Source organism: Salmo salar, chromosome 20 (genome assembly GCF_965601325.2).
Source record: "Salmo salar chromosome 20, fSalSal1, whole genome shotgun sequence".
NCBI classification, from domain to species: domain Eukaryota; kingdom Metazoa; phylum Chordata; class Actinopteri; order Salmoniformes; family Salmonidae; genus Salmo; species Salmo salar.
The window spans coordinates 12,232,581-12,248,671 of NC_138310.1; the positions used below are offsets into that span (position 1 = coordinate 12,232,581).

Sequence of the window (16,091 nt, forward strand, 5' to 3'; positions counted from 1 at the left end):
CACTTTTGCAGTTCTACATGATATCTTTCAAAAAAGCAGCAGTAGCAAGTATTATCTAAACATACTGAGCAGCTCATATTATAGACAGAAGTGTGGTACAAGACCAATCCAAACTCATCTCTATGCATTTCCAGCCCATCCATTATCTCAGCCAATCATGGCTAGCTGGTAGGTTCCTGCTTTCTCTTCGGCTAAACAAACTATTCATATTATTCATATTTACAGATGGCACATAAAAGTTCACATGTTCCAGAAGGCATTTCTGCCCCAAAAAAGCTTTTTTTTTATTAAATAGTGTTCACTCCCCGGTATTTTAGATTTTGACAAACATTCTTTGGATATCTGAATGTCTAGCAAAAGTTTGATGCTACAGAGCCCTGTACATCTTATATCAATGTCTTCTGTGAATCCATAAGGTCAGACAAATGTTGAAGATTGATAGAAAATATCCATATTTATTTTATGGTGGTTCTACATCAGGGCACTCAAACGCTGTTCCTGGAGAGCTACCGTCCTGTAGGTTTTCAGTCCAACCCTAATCTAGCACACCTGATTCTAAAAATTAGCTGTTTGATAAGCTGAACCAGGTTAGTTAAAACTGGGGTTGGAGCGAAAACCTACAGGAGGATAGCTCTCCAGGAACAAGGTTGGAGACCCCTGTTCTATATGGTCTTATGCTGAGCAACAATGGCTGCATTTACAAAAGCAGATCAATTCTTATATTTTTTCCACTAATTGGTCTTGTATTGGACAGTTCAATGGTGAGAAATGTCTTAGTCCTTCGAGTAAAAACTTTGCGCGCTCCAGGAGCACGAGTACAGGACATAAATAAGCTGCTGCCAAATATTTTAAACCTACATCGGGAAATTGAATCTATCATAGTTCATGTGGGATTCAATGACATAAGAACTGATTGGGTCTCTACTTGACAAGAACAAGCTCCCAATAATATCTGGCCCTGTGCCCTCAATAAATCTGCCACTGAACGTTTCAGCAGGCTTTTAGTCTTCTGGCTACGTGTCCCGGGCTATCAGTGTTGCAGGAAGGGTCAGAGTCAAGGGCAGGAGACGGAGGTCCAAAAACACAGATGTTTATTAACACCGTATGGAAAAATAGGCAGTCGTAATACTGGGTGCGCCTAAACACCCGACAGGAGCACAGCTCCAAAACAATAAAGCGAACGAGGCGCAACCCGGCAATAATAAATTGACAGCTCCACCAAAACCCTGAACTAACAGGCAGCGTAAATACGAACAGCCCTTCGTAAAGACACAAAACAATCCCGCACGAATACCTGAACAAAAAGGACAAACTAAATACCCCCACACTAATTACAAACAAGGAACAGGTGCACAGCTAGACAGATAAAACCAAACAACACAGAAACATAGATCGGTGCCAGCTAGTAGGCCGGCGACAACGACCACCGAGCGCCGCCCGACCGGGGAGGGGCGCCACCTTTCTGTGGATACTGTGACACTACGTGACTTTTCAATCAATCAAATGTATTTATAAAGCCTTTTTTACATCAGCTGATGTCACAAAGTGCTGTACAGAAACCCAGCCTAAAACCCCAAACAGCAAGCAATGCAGGTGTAGAAGCATAGTGGCTAGGAAAAACTCCATAGAAAGGCCAGAACCTACGAAGAAACCTAGAGGAACCAGGCTATGAGGGGTGGCCAGTCCTCTTCTGGCTGTGCCAGGTGGAGATTATAACAGAACAAGCCCAAGATGTTAAAATGTTCATAGATGACCAGCAGGGTCAAATAATAATAATCACAGTGGTTGAAGAGTGTGAAACAGGTCAGCACCTCAGGTGTAAATGTCAGTTGGCTTTTCATAGCCGATCATTCAGAGTATCACTACCGCTCCTGCTGTCTCTGAGAGTTGAAAACCCCAGGTCTGGGACAGGTAGCACGTCCGGTGAACAGGTCAGTGTTCCATAGCCGCAGGCAGAACAGTTAAAACTGGAGCAGCAGCATGACCAGGTGAACTGGGGACAGAAAGGAGTCATCAGGCCAGCTAGTCCTGATGCATGGTCCTAGGGCTCAGGACCTCCGAGAGAGAGAAAGAAAGAGAGAGAATTAGAGAGAGCATACTTAAATTCACACAGGACACCAGATAAGACAGGAGAAATACCCCTGACACATAAACTATTGCAGCATAAATACTGGAGGCTGAGACAGGAGGGGTCGGGAGACACTATGGCCCCGTCCGACGATACCCCCGGACAGGCCAAACAGGCAGGATATAACCCCACCCACTTTGCCAAAGCACACACACCACTAGAGGGATATCTCCAACCACGAACTTACCATCCTGAGACAAGGCCGAGTATAGCCCACAAAGATCTCCCCCACGGCACAACCAAAGGCGGGGCGCCAACCAGGACAGGAAGATCACGTCAGTGACTCAACCCACTCAAGTGACGTACCCCTCCTAGGGATGGCATGGAAGAGCACCAGTAAGCCAGTGACTTAGCCCCTGTAATAGGGTTTGAGGCAGAGAATCCCAGTGGAGAGAGGGGATTGCAGCTCTGTGGGTGTCAAATTTATTGACCATATTTATACCTTCTAGAAACAAAGCTTGTTTTGTAAGGACGGGACCCATTGAAGTAATTTGGGTTCCTGGACCCTTTCACAGCATTATAAGGCTGTGTTGAGACAATGACTGAAAAAGGAGTAATGATGTGCCTATGAACAAGAGTTATACTGTTGGCACTGAGGCGGTGTGCCCTATTAGGAAATCCTCACCCTGCACTAAAATAAATTACATGAGCTTGTCTACTTCTGCTAAGCTTTCCAGTAAAGCAATGAAAACAATCAAGATTCCCACAAAAGTGCTAAAAATAGCCTGTGTTAACTTAAGTAGCTTAACCTCTCTCGGGTATGTGGGACGAAATCGTCCCACCTAGTCAACAGCCAGTGGAATCGAGTGGCGCGAAATTCAAAAACCTTAAAAATGCTATAACTTCAATTTCTCAAAGATATGACTATTTTACACCATTTTAAAGACAAGACTCTCGTTAACCTGTTATGGATAGGGGGCAGTATTTTCACGGCCGGATAAAAAACATACCCGATTTAATCTGATTATTACTCCTGCCCAGAAACTAGAATATGCATATAATTATTAGCTTTGGATAGAAAATACTCCAAAGTTTCTAAAACTGTTTGAATGGTGTCTGTGAGTATAACAGAACTCATTTGGCAGGCCAAAACCTGAGAAGATTCCTTACAGGAAGCGCCCTCTCTGACCATTTCTTGGCCTTCTACACTTTCTTTATTGAAAACTGAGGATCTCTGCTGTAACGTGACACTTCCTACGGCTCCCATAGGCTCTCAGAAGGCGGCAAAACGTTGAATGATGCCTTTGCAGGCCCAGGCTGAAAAACAGTAGCGCATTTGGATAGTGGTCGATCTGAGAACAATGAGACTGGGGGCGCGTGCACGAGCCGACACCATGTCTTTGAACGGAAACAGGGTTTCCCGGTCGGAATATTATCGCTTTTTTACGAGAAAAATCACATAAAAATTGATTTTAAACAGCGTTTGACATGCTTCGAAGTACGGTAATGGAATATTTTGACATTTTTTGTCACAAAACGCGTCGGGCGCGTAACCCTTCGTCACCCTTCGGATAGTGTCTTGAACGCACAACAAAACGCCACTATTTGGATATAACTATGGATTATTTGGAACCAAACCAACATTTGTTATTGAAGTAGAAGTCCTGGGAGTGCATTCCGACGAAGAACAGCAAAGGTAATCCAATTTTTCTTATAGTAAATCTGACTTTGGTGAGGGCCAAACTTGGTGGGTGTCAAAATAGCTAGCCTGTGATGGCGAGCTATCTACTCAGAATATTGCAAAATGTGCTTTCACCGAAAACCTATTTTAAAATCGGACATAGCGATTGAATAAAGGAGTTCTGTATCTATAATTCTTAAAATAATTGTTATGTTTTTTGTGAACGTTTATCGTGAGTAATTTAGTAAATTCACCGGAGGTTTCGGTGGGTATGCTAGTTCTGAACGTCACATGCTAATGGAAAAAGCTGTTTTTTGATATAAATATGAACTTGATTGAACAAAACATGCATGTATTGTATAACATAATGTCCTAGGAGTGTCATCTGATGAAGATCATCAAAGGTTGGTGCTGCATTTAGCTGTGGTTTTGTTTTTTGTGACATTATATGCTCGCTTGAAAAATGGGTGGTCTGATTATTTCTGGCTGGGTACTCTGCTGACATAATCTAATGTTTTGCTTCCGCTGTAAAGCCTTTTTGAAATCGGGTGACGCCCGACGCGTTTCGTGACAAAAAAATTCTCAATATTCCATTACCGTACTTCGAAGCATGCCAACCGCTGTTTAAAATCAATTTTTATGCAATTTTTCTCGTAAAAAAGCAATAATATTCCAACCGGGAAACCCTGTTTTAGTTCAAAAACATGGGGTCGCCTCGTGCACGCGCCTCAGTCTCATTGTACTCTGATCGACCACTTACCAAAGGCGCTTATGTTTTTCAGCCAGGGGCTCCAAAGACATCATTCAGCTTTTTCCCGCCTTCTGAGAGCCCATGGGAGCCGTAGGAAGTGTCACGTTACAGCAGAGATCCTCAGTTTTCAATAAAGAGAGTCAAGAAGCCCAAGAAGTTGTCAGACAGGCCACTTCCTGTAAGGAATCTTCTCAGGTTTTTGCCTGCCATATGAGTTCTGTTATACTCACAGACATCATTCAAACAGTTTTAGAAACTTTAGGGTGTTTTCTATCCAAAGCCAATAATTATATGCATATTCTAGTTTCTGGGCAGTAGTAATAACCAGATTAAATCGGGTACGTTTTTTATCCGGCCGTGCAAATACTGCCCCCTACCCCCAACAGGTTAAAACTACAAATTGAATAGGGAATCATTTCAAAAACTTCAAGCCTCAGATTTCTCACTTCCTCGTTGGATTTTTCTCAGGTTTTTGCCTGCCATATGAGTTCTGTTATACTCACAGACATCATTCAAACAGTTATAGAAACTTCAGTGTTCTCTATCCAAATCTACTAATAATATGCATATCCTACCTTCTGGGCCCGAGTAGCAAGCAGTTTAATTTGGGTACATTTTTCATCCGGCCGTGAAAATACTGCCCCCTATCCCGAAGAGGAACCAGACATTGTTATCCCAACTAAGGATATGCCCCAGATGCAGACACGGGAGGCAGATAGTACAGTTCTCAGATGATTTATTATAAACACGGGCCGGGCAAAGGGCAGGTTGAGAGCAGGCAGAGGTTCGTGGTCAGAGTCAGACAGGTATAGGATGGCAGGCAGGCTCATGGCCCGGGCAGGCAGAGATTCATAATTAGGTCAGCGTGAAGCAGGTACAGGACGGCAAGCAGGCTTGGGGTCAGGGCAGGCAGAATGGTCAGAAACGGGAAAAAACTAGGAAACAATTAGAGAAAGAGGAAGGTGGGAAAGAACAAATCAAATTTTATTTGTCACATACACATGGTTAGCAGATCTTAATGCGAGTGTAGCGAAATGCTTGTGCTTCTAGTTCCGACAATGCAGTAATAACCAACGAGTAATCTAACCTAACAACTACCTTATACACACAAGCATAAAGGAATGAAGAATATGTACATAAAAATATATGAATGAACACTGGTAAGACCTGACAAGACAAGAAGAACTGGCAACAGAAAACACAGGTATAAATACACATGGGATAATGGGGAAGATGGGTGACACCTGGATGGGGTGGAGACAAGCACAGAGACAGGTGAAACAGATCAGGGTGTGACAGTACCCCCCCTCCCCCCTGGAAACCACCTGGCGTCCTACCTGGGCACATACCTGGTTGATCGGGATGCCAGCAACGGAGCTCAGCGATGAGGGCTAGGTCCAGGATGTTCCTAGCGGGGAACCCAGCACCTCTCCCCTGGGCCATAACCCTCCCAGTCAACCCTGCCCCGCGGCTGAACCTTCAGGTGGTGCCTCACAATGTACCCCGGTTGGCCTGTCGATGAGACTGGGGAGAAGGGTAGGCCTGGAAATAGGAGACAAAGGGTTGTGAGAAATAAGTTTAATCCTAGACACATGAAAAGTGGGATGTATACTGAGGGTACGGGGCAACAGAAGACGAACAGCAGAGGGGCTAAGGATCTTGGATATGGGCTGATAAAACAGGGGGACAGTTTGCGGGACTCTACCCGGAAAGGAAGATCCCGAATGGACAGCCATACCCTCTGCCCGAGATGGTAATGGGGAGCCGGGGTCCAGTGGCGGTCCGCCTGTCATCAATACCTGGAGATGGTATTGAGAAGAGCCAACCGGGCTCTCTTCCAGGTATGGCGACAGCGGCGGACAGACATCTAGGCCGAGGGTATGCCTCGTCCTCTAGCTCCGGGAAGAGCGGGGGCTGATATCCCAGGGAGCACTCAAAAGGCGAGAGACCAGTGGCTGAGCAAGGGAAAGTGTTACAGGCTTACTCTACCCACACAAGCTGCTGGTTCCAGGTGGTGGGATTGGCGGAGACCAGGTAGCGAAGAGTCGTCTCCAGGTCCTGATTGGCTCGCTACGACTGGCCGTTAGACTGGGGGTGGGACCCGAAGAAGAGGCTGGCCGACGACCCAATGAGCGTGCAGAATGCCTTCCAGAACATGCGACGAGAACAGAGGACCCCGGTCGGAGACCACGTCCACCGGAAGACCATGGATCCGGAAGACGTGCTGCACCATGAACTGGGCTGTCTCTTTGGCTGAGGATTGCTTGGGGAGAGGGATGAAGTGGGCGGCTTTGGAAAATCGGTCCACCACGGTAAGGATAACCGTGTTGCCATCAGACGGGGGTAGACCATTGAAGAAGTCCAGGGATATATGTGACCAGGGGCGGGAAGTGGTTAACCCCTTCAAAGTACACATTCAATGTATTTATTACAAAGTCTTCAAAAGCACAGTCATAGTTTACTAGGCCTAACTCCTTGCTAAGACAAAAACACACAAGCCGATCCCTCACAGAGTGCTTCCATGTAGATCATTTAGGTTCAGATGTAAATGTCATGTTGCACTGTACAAATTACTATTATTTATTATTGGAGAATACAACAAAAGCATTTCAAACACATGAGATTCACAGATGTCAGTCAATTTTTGTTCCTCTGGTTACATTTCAAGAGAACCCATATGAGAGGAAATAACAACAAAACCATTCACTCAAACTTTTTTTGGTTCCAACAATCACCAGGTTCTCTTTTCTAAGGTTGAAGAAAAAAAAGAAAAAAAAGTGTTGTCTTACCACAGGCACATTTGACCTGAAAACAGCTAATAATTAGGTTATAGTTTATTTTTCAAGGCCAAAGCTTTTTATTTGAGCTTTTCGGAATCAACGTTAAGGAACACTTGCTGAATCAATAGAAATAAGCTGGACATGAGTTTTGGGTAATCCAGATATAGAGCATAAACTAGGCCAAAAAGAGTGAGAAAAGCATCTGGCCAAGATTGGAAGCTGTGCATCACCACTATCTTCGAGGAGGATGGAGACTTGCTGTGTCTGAAGGGAGACTGCATCTTCATAATCAAAGATGAAAGCAAGTTTGCAGACTGGACCAATGAGGACACCAGGATTTCTTAACTTATGTTCTTAAGGTATGACAACAAGAAGACTGTGAAATACAGATTAACCAATGTGGAAGATGTGTTGTGATTTCTGGGCAAGGCAAGTCAATATTAAAATGTCTGGGCTAGGGGGCAGTATTTGCACGGCCGGATGAAAAACGTACCCAATTTACACAAGTTACTACTCTAGCCCAGAAACAAGAATATGCATATTATTAGTAGATTTGGATAGAAAACACTCTGAAGTTTCTAAAACTGTTTGAATGGTGTCTGTGAGTATAACAGAACTCATATGGCAGGCAAAAACCTGAGAAAAATCCAAGCAGGAAGTGAAAATTCTGAGAATTGTAGTTCTTTTGATTCTCTATTGAAGTTACAGTGTCTGTGGGGTGACGGTGCACTTCCTAAGGCTTCCATTGGCTGTCAACAGCCTTCACAAAATGGTTTGAGCATTTTCCTGTCACTGGGCAGATAATAGGAGCTCAGTTACTGAGTGGTCTGCCTGGGAACAAAGGGATTGGATATGCGAGGTCACACGAGTACGCCGTTCCTTCTTTTTCTTCTTGAATGAATATATTGTCCGGTTGGAATATCGTCGCAATTTTACATTAAAAATACCATAAAGATTGATTTTAAACAGCGTTTGACATGCTTCTAAGTACGATAATGGAACATTTTGACTTTTCGTCTCTCGTTCTGCGCTCGCGCGTTATGCCTTTGGATAAGTGATCTGTATGCACGAACAAAACTTAGGTATTTGTACATAAATCCAACCAGTTGAAAATATGCGTTGGGAATTAATGAATATGATGTCAGTTCAGTTGGCGTCTGAGACATGATTACTGATGATAGGACGACATAAACTGTATCTTAGAAAGTCTACACATTATAGTTATCAGATTCACATGGAATTGTTGTGCAATTTAAATGTTTAAATATGAAACTATTTGTGAAATTATGAAACGTAATTAGCCTCTTATTAATGAGAGAATGGTTTGTCATAGAGTAAACTCTGCCAACTCAGTGGCCCTGCCTATGTGAACAGACCGTGGTTGTAAACTATGAAACACGGCCCTCTCTCCCAATCCTACATAAGCCCCTTGACAAAAATGTAACTTTCTGTTCCGAGGATGTTAGGGCGACGGTCCTATGTTAAAAGGGCTCACTGCAGCCAACGTGAGTAAAACATTTTAACGTGTAAACCCTCGCAAGGCTGCAGGCCCAGACGGCATCTCCAGCTGCGTCCTCAGAGCATGCGCACACCAGTTGGCTGGTGTGTTTACGGACATATTCAATCAATCCCTATCCCAGTCTGCTGTTCCCACATGCTTCAAGAGGGCCACTATTGTTCCTGTTCCCAAGAAAGCTAAGGTAACTGAGCTAAATGACTACCGCCCCGTAGCACTCACTTCCGTTATCATGAAGTGCTTTGAGAGACTAGTCAAGGGCCATATCACCTCCACCCTACCTGACACCCTAGACCCACTCCAATTTACTTACCGCCCCAATAGGTCCACAGACGACGCAATCGCAATCACACTGCACACTTCCCTAACCCATCTGGACAAGAGGAATACCTATGTAAGAATGCTGTTCATAGACTACAGCTCAGCATTTAACACCATAGTACCCTCCAAACTCGTCATTAAGCTCCAGACCCTGGGTCTCGACCCCGCCCTGTGCAACTTGGTCCCGAACTTCCAGGTGGTGAGGGTAGGTAACAACATCTCCACCCCCGCTGATCCTCAACACTGGGGCCCCACAAGGGTGCGTTCTCAGCCCTCTCCTGTACTCCCTGTTCACCCATGACTGCGTGGGCATGCACGCCTCCAACTCATTCATCAAGTTTGCAGACAACACTACAGTGGTAGGCTTGATTACCAACAACGACGAGACGGCCTACAGGGAGGAGGTGAGGGCCCTCAGAGTGTAGTGTCTGGAAAATAACCTCACACTCAATGTCAACAAAACAAAGAAGATGATCGTGGACTTCATGAAACAGCAGAGGGAGCAGCCCCCTATCCACATCGATGGGACAGTAGTGGAGAAGGTGGGAAGTTTTAAGTTCCTCGGCGTACACATCACGGACAAACTGAAATGGTCCACCCACACAGACAGCGTGGTGAAGAAGGCGCAGCAGCGCCTCTTCAACCTCAGGAGGCTGAAGAAATTTGGCTTGTCACCAAAAACACTCACAAACTTTTACAGATGCACAATCGAGAGCATCCTGGGTAGTGAGTTAGTGAGGTCTGCACAACGCATCACCGGGGACAAACTATCTGCCCTCCATGACACCTACACCACCCGATGTCACAGGAAGGCCAAAAAGATCATCAAGGACAACAACCACCCGAGCCACTGCCTGTTCACCCCGCTATCATCCAGAATGTGAGGTCAGTACTGATGCATCAAAGCGGGGACCGAGAGACTGAAAAACAGCTTTTATCTCAAGGCCATCAGACTGTTAAACAGCCATCACTAACATTGAGGGGCTGCTGCCAACATACTGACTCAACTCTAGCCACTTTAATAATGGAAAAATGTATGTAATAAATGTATCACTAGCCACTTTAAACAATGCCACTTTATGTAATGTTTACATACCCTACATTACTCATCTCATATGTATATACTGTACTTTATACCATCTACTGCATCTTGCCTATGCCGTTCGGCCATCACTCATTCATATATTTTTATGTACATATTCTTATTCATTCCTTTACACTTGTGTGTGTATAAGGTAGTTGTTGTGAAATTGTTAGGTAGGGTTACTTGTTAGATATTACTGCATGGTCGGAACTAGAAGCACAAGCATTTCACTACACTCAAATTAATATCTGCTAACCATGGGTATGTGACAAATAAAATGTCATTTGATTTGATAATAACCTGTTCCAAGGACGTGAGGACTTACCATCCCCACGTTGAAAGGACAAAGACCACCTACAGAACTAAGCCAACCTCAGCAAGAACCTAATGAAATTGGCATCGAATTTCAATGTGAAGGCCTACATGCCGGAAGGATGAATTTCGACTATACCAGCCAGAATATAGCATGAGTTTAAAGTATGGCAACTTGGTATGAACTTTTGAACTCTTATTCACTAAAGAAGTTCTACCCACTCCGCCCGCTAAACGTGGGCTAGGAAAGGATGGACAGAGTATCCATTCTACCACGCTCCAGTTCACCAAGAGACATTCTTCAAAGGACAAACCGGCCTTCCATCGACAACCAATCTACCGAAGCGCAGCTCAGAGTAAATATTTATTGCATTCTCCTTTTTCAAATGGGCGGTAATTTAGAATGCATAAGATACTGCATTTACGAGAGCATAGCTTCTCCATTTGTTCCTTAGTCTTCGCACTCTTTCACTCATACCCCCCCTTCCTTTGTGTAACCAGCCGCTAAATCGGCTCCGTTCACCGTGTCCATCAAAGTATGATTCATTCTGTGTATATGTAATTCTGTGTGATTAGTTAGGTATTTAGTAAATAAATAATTAAACCACATTTTGTATTGCTGATTCAACTTGTTAGCCAGGGTTCGTGAATATAACCAAGAATTTACAACTTTCAGATGAGACTAAACAAGGTGACGATTAAATATTGACTGCTATTCATGTAAAAGATTACTAGGTCTTTATGAGTTTATTCGGAAGATAACAGCTCTATAAACATTATTTCATGGTGCCCCGACTTTCTAGTTAATTATTTACCTGATTAGCTTAATCAGGTAATATTAATTACAGAGAAATTATTTTATAGAATAGCATGTCATATCACTTAATCTGGCATAGCCAAAGACACGACACACTCTAGACCCAAACTGTTACAGACCTATATCCATCCTGCCCTGCCTTTCTAAAGTCTTCGAAAGCCAAGTAACAAACAGATCACCGACCATTTCAAATCCCACCGTACCTTCTCTGCTATGCAATTCGGTTTCCGAGCTGGTCACAGTTGCACCTCAGCCACGCTCAAGGTCCTAAATGATATCATAACCGCCATCGATAAAAGACAGTACTGTGCAGCCGTCTTCATCAACCTGGCCTTTCGACTCTGTCAATCACCGTATTCGTATCGGCAGACTAAACAACCTTGGTTTCTCTAATGACTGCCTCGCCTGGTTCACTAACTTTTCCTCAGAAATAGTTCAGTGTGTCAAATCGGAGGGTTGTCCGGAACTTTGGCAGTCACTATGGGGTGCCACAGGGTTCAATTCTCGGGCCGACTCTTTTCTCTGTGTATATCAATGATGGTGCTCTTGCTGCGGGTGATTCTTTTATCCACCTCTACGCAGACAACACCATTCTGTAAACATCTGGCCCTTCTTTCGACACTGTGTTAACAAACCTCCAAACAACCTGCCATCTGTTTTGTCACCAAAGCCCTATATTCTACCCACCACTGCGACCTGTATGCTCTCGTTGGCTGGTTGTCTCTACATATTTGTCGCCAAATCCACTTGCTCCAGGTCATCTATAAGTCTTTGCTAAGTAAAGCTCTGCCTTATTTTAGCTCACTGATATCCATAGCAACACCCACCTGTAGCAATTGCTCCAGCAGGTATATTTCGCTGGTCATCCCCAAAGCCAACACCCCCTTTGGCCACCTTTCCTTCCAGTTCTCTGCTGCCAATGACTGAAACGAATTGCAAAAATCACAGAAGTTGGAGACTCATATCTCCCTCACTAACTTTAAGCATCATCTGTCAGAGCAGCTTACCGATCGCTGCAGCTGTACACAGCCCATCTGTAAATAGCCCATCCAACCAACTACCTACCTCATCCCCATATATGTTTTGGTTTTTCTGCTCTCTTGCACACCAGTATTTGTACTTGCACATCCTCCTCTGCACATCTATCACTCCAGTGTTAATTGCGAAATTGTAAATTCTTTGCCACTATGGCCTATTTATTGCCTTACCTCCTTACTTCATTTGCACACACTGTACACAGATTTTTCTATTGTGTTATTGACTGTATGTTTGTATATCCCATGTGTAACTCTGTGTTGTTGTTTTTGTCACACTGCTTTGCTTTATCTTGGCCAGGTCGCAGCTGTAAATGAGAACTTGTTCTCAACAGGCCTACCTGGTAAATAAAGTTGAAATAAATAATAATAATAATAAATAGTTCTGTAAAAAAAAAAATTATTAAAGCTCAAGAGTTATGCTTAGATATGCAGAGAAGCATCTACATATTTTGGATTAACCATTAAAAATGCTACATTTAAAGATGGGGGGGACTAGCTACCTCAGGAAAACCCCCACCAACCCCCCACCACCCCCCATCCCCCACATCCACCCCTCCAGGCTATCCTCACAGTGCAGACTACTTTTTGAGAAGGGAATTTTCACTGTGAAGGCTCGAATTTGGCTCTGGCACGACACTTTATGTGACAGGTAAGATATCCATTCCTCTGATTTTCAACAGGTAAACAAAGCAGTAGTCCTTAATAATTCATATTTAATCTATAGCTCTAATCACTATCCAAAATCATTTTGAAAACATCTGCAGTATTGCTCCGCAAATATGCACTATTCATGATTAATCCATGTTAGGAAAAAAGTTTTTGAAAGTTTGTTAATAGTCTGTACAATAGATAATTCTGATTTTCAAGGAAGCCATATGAACATTTTACAGAATATTGCATGTCCCTACTCTTAGAGATATACACCCTCAGTTAAATTAATGATATAAATGTAAAGTAATTTGACAGAGCAAAAATGTTGAACCGTTTACTTAATTAAGAGTCTTATGTTTTAAATGATATTGAAAGTTATGATTTACATTGAAATAATATATTCCATAAAGTATAGTTGTTAAGGAGAAAAATGTAATTAATTGTTCACTTGAATATAGATAGTACATACAGCTGGATATAAAACAAATAATGTGGGACATCACGATTAATCTTGTGTGTGATGTCCCTTTAAAGAAGTCTGTAAATCGTATTATTTCTCTTGAACATTAGACAGCAATCAACGAAAACCCAAAGTGACGGTGTACCCAGCGTCCAACTCTGAGTCGAATGGGAAGACCACCCTGCTATGTCTGGCTAGAGACATGTTTCCAGACTTGGTCAAGATCTCATGGAAGATTGAGGATGCAAACGGCGGAAGAATGGAGGTGTCCAAAGCAGAGACGGAACAGCTGGAGCAGAGGGAGGAAGGACAGACGACCAGTATGATCATCATTGATAAAGAGAAGACGTACAGGAACAAATACGTCTGTTCTGTGGAGCATGAATGGGGCGCTCAACAATTTGACATCCCAAAAGGTAAAGCCAGTAATTGAAATAGTTTTACATTAGTATGTAAGCCTATTATGTTTGTCATACATCATTATTAATTTAATATGTATGTACTATATTTATATGAGTAGGTTATCATGTATTCAACCATGTAAAAATGACATAGGCCTATTAAAAAGAAAGTACATAAAAATGTGACACACAATTGGCCATTGCATAGGAATGTTGTGTAGTTAGTTTTGCAAGTTAAAACAAAACACCTTAATTTGCGTAACAATTATCCCTGACAGTAGCCCACATAATATTCTGAAAGCATATTCTTTAATATTATATTTTTCCATCTCATTCTCAAATAAACCAACTGAAGATACTCCACCAACCTGCCCGTTCAGAAATGACACGCAGGAGCCACTGACTCTGCAGTTTACCGAAGGTAAAATTCATGTATATTTCATGCAGGGTTGGGGTCAATTCAAAACAAAAATAAAAAAAGGGAAAAAATTAAAATATGAGTGTTTGGATAAATTAACAGATTTAGACAGATATTACATCCGATTGCGCTTTGTCGCCATTCCACCTTCTGAGGAACGCATTCACGGTATAAACGCTGTTTATGGCTGCTCAATTTAAAATGACCTTTAATTAAGGGCGCTTTCACATATCCTCTTATGATCTGGATCCAGGAGCGTTTAGTTTTCTACCCTGATCCGCGCTATAAAGCATGTGTGAAACACAAACTAACCCGGGCTGAAACGAATATCTTCTTATGAGGATAGCGTGAGTAGCGGGTCCAAGATCCAGGACCAGAGTACCAGGAATTGTGACAGTGGCAGAGCGAGTCGAATGGAACTTTTTTACCTGTTGCACTCGCCAAGGTCATGTAAATTGTTCGTATTGTTAAAACCTCCTAAGTGGAGTGTAGCCGACAAAACGCGATCGGATAGATAATCTGATCACGGTTTATAGGCAAAGTGCCCCTTAAAGGCACTTGTTTGCCGAGATGCCATCCATGGTAAATGTACCATATGTCGGCTTAATAGGAACATGTGTTTTTAAACGGCAATCCCTGTAACCTGCATGCAAATTGAATCCCAGCTCTTACTCTTTTCTCTTCCCCAGATTCCTTCCAGTCAACGTGCAGTCTGAACCTGGCCTCTGTGGTTTACACAGTGATGATCGTGAAGAGCATGGTGTACTGCTGTGGGCTCTCTCTCCTGCTGCACCACAGGATTCTAGGAAGAGGACCCAGCACCTGAAGACCTCTATGAGGAAAATCATTTATGTGCTTTTTTACATTGATACAATGTTGTTGTTTTTTTACATTGATCCAGCTTGCATGACATTTTCCTTGCCTAACACAGCCTGCTCAAATTAACCAAGTTGATCAAAATAACCATATTATTTTAGATGAGGATGGATTTAATTATCGCTGCCTTTATGAACAAAATGTTGCAACAACAATGGTTCTGTAAATCATTGTAAAATACATTTTTTACAGTTCCGTGCTGTTTTCTATGAATAAAGGTTACTTAAAACCCCCAAAACATTGCATCTCTTTACTATAAGATCATCTATTCATATTTAGGAAAATTTTATTTAATTGAATCTCATCAGAAGCAGAACAATAAGTTCACCAATTATCTGTTTTCTACTTGTTTGCGTCAATGTGCATGTTCCCGACGCAGATGTTGAGCCTAGACTTAATAGTGGTGGGATAATATGGTTAATATGTTTCTTTGGTTTTTCTAAGGACATGTGAAATGGTAGTTACTGGAAACAAGATATAGCTAGCTGCATAACCACAGCTCGAGTGTGTGGTGCGTTGGTTATCCAAAGCTGCTGGATGATTCATTTTGCCTTGATCTGTTTTTACCTCTTGTTGTGGGTTCGGCTCTTGCCATCAAATTGAAGAATATGACAGCGATGGCAGACGAGTCCATAATGGCAGTTAATGGTTCTTGCATTTGTAGAATTATAGATCTATGGCAAAACAAACCTTGAAACAATCAAATTAAATTAAATCAAGGTTGGAGTGTTTAATTTGTTTTTAACATATATTTTGCAAGGAAATGAACATTTATCAAGAGAAGTATTTTCCATGTCATTGTAATGTTATTACCATTTATTTGGTAATAACATTACAATGACATGGAAAATACTTAAAGTGCTCCCGAAATGTCTTATTATTTGGATAGGTACCTCCCCAGCAGCTAATGAAAATATT

At 42.6% G+C, this 16,091-nt stretch overlaps 1 protein-coding gene across 1 annotated transcript in view; it reads left to right on the forward strand.

The window, feature by feature from the left end:
* Nucleotides 1–15,411, forward strand: part of LOC106580235 (uncharacterized) — a 34,274-nt gene extending 18,863 nt beyond the window's left edge. The window contains exons 3-7 of the mRNA XM_045704213.2: nucleotides 6,183–6,378; nucleotides 12,979–13,016; nucleotides 13,589–13,894; nucleotides 14,235–14,300; nucleotides 14,987–15,411. Of these exons, the coding sequence (XP_045560169.2) occupies nucleotides 6,183–6,378; nucleotides 12,979–13,016; nucleotides 13,589–13,894; nucleotides 14,235–14,300; nucleotides 14,987–15,123 (743 nt within the window). The 3' untranslated portion in view covers nucleotides 15,124–15,411. The remainder of the gene's footprint in view (nucleotides 1–6,182; nucleotides 6,379–12,978; nucleotides 13,017–13,588; nucleotides 13,895–14,234; nucleotides 14,301–14,986) is intronic.
* The last annotated feature ends 680 nt before the right edge of the window (nucleotides 15,412–16,091 follow it).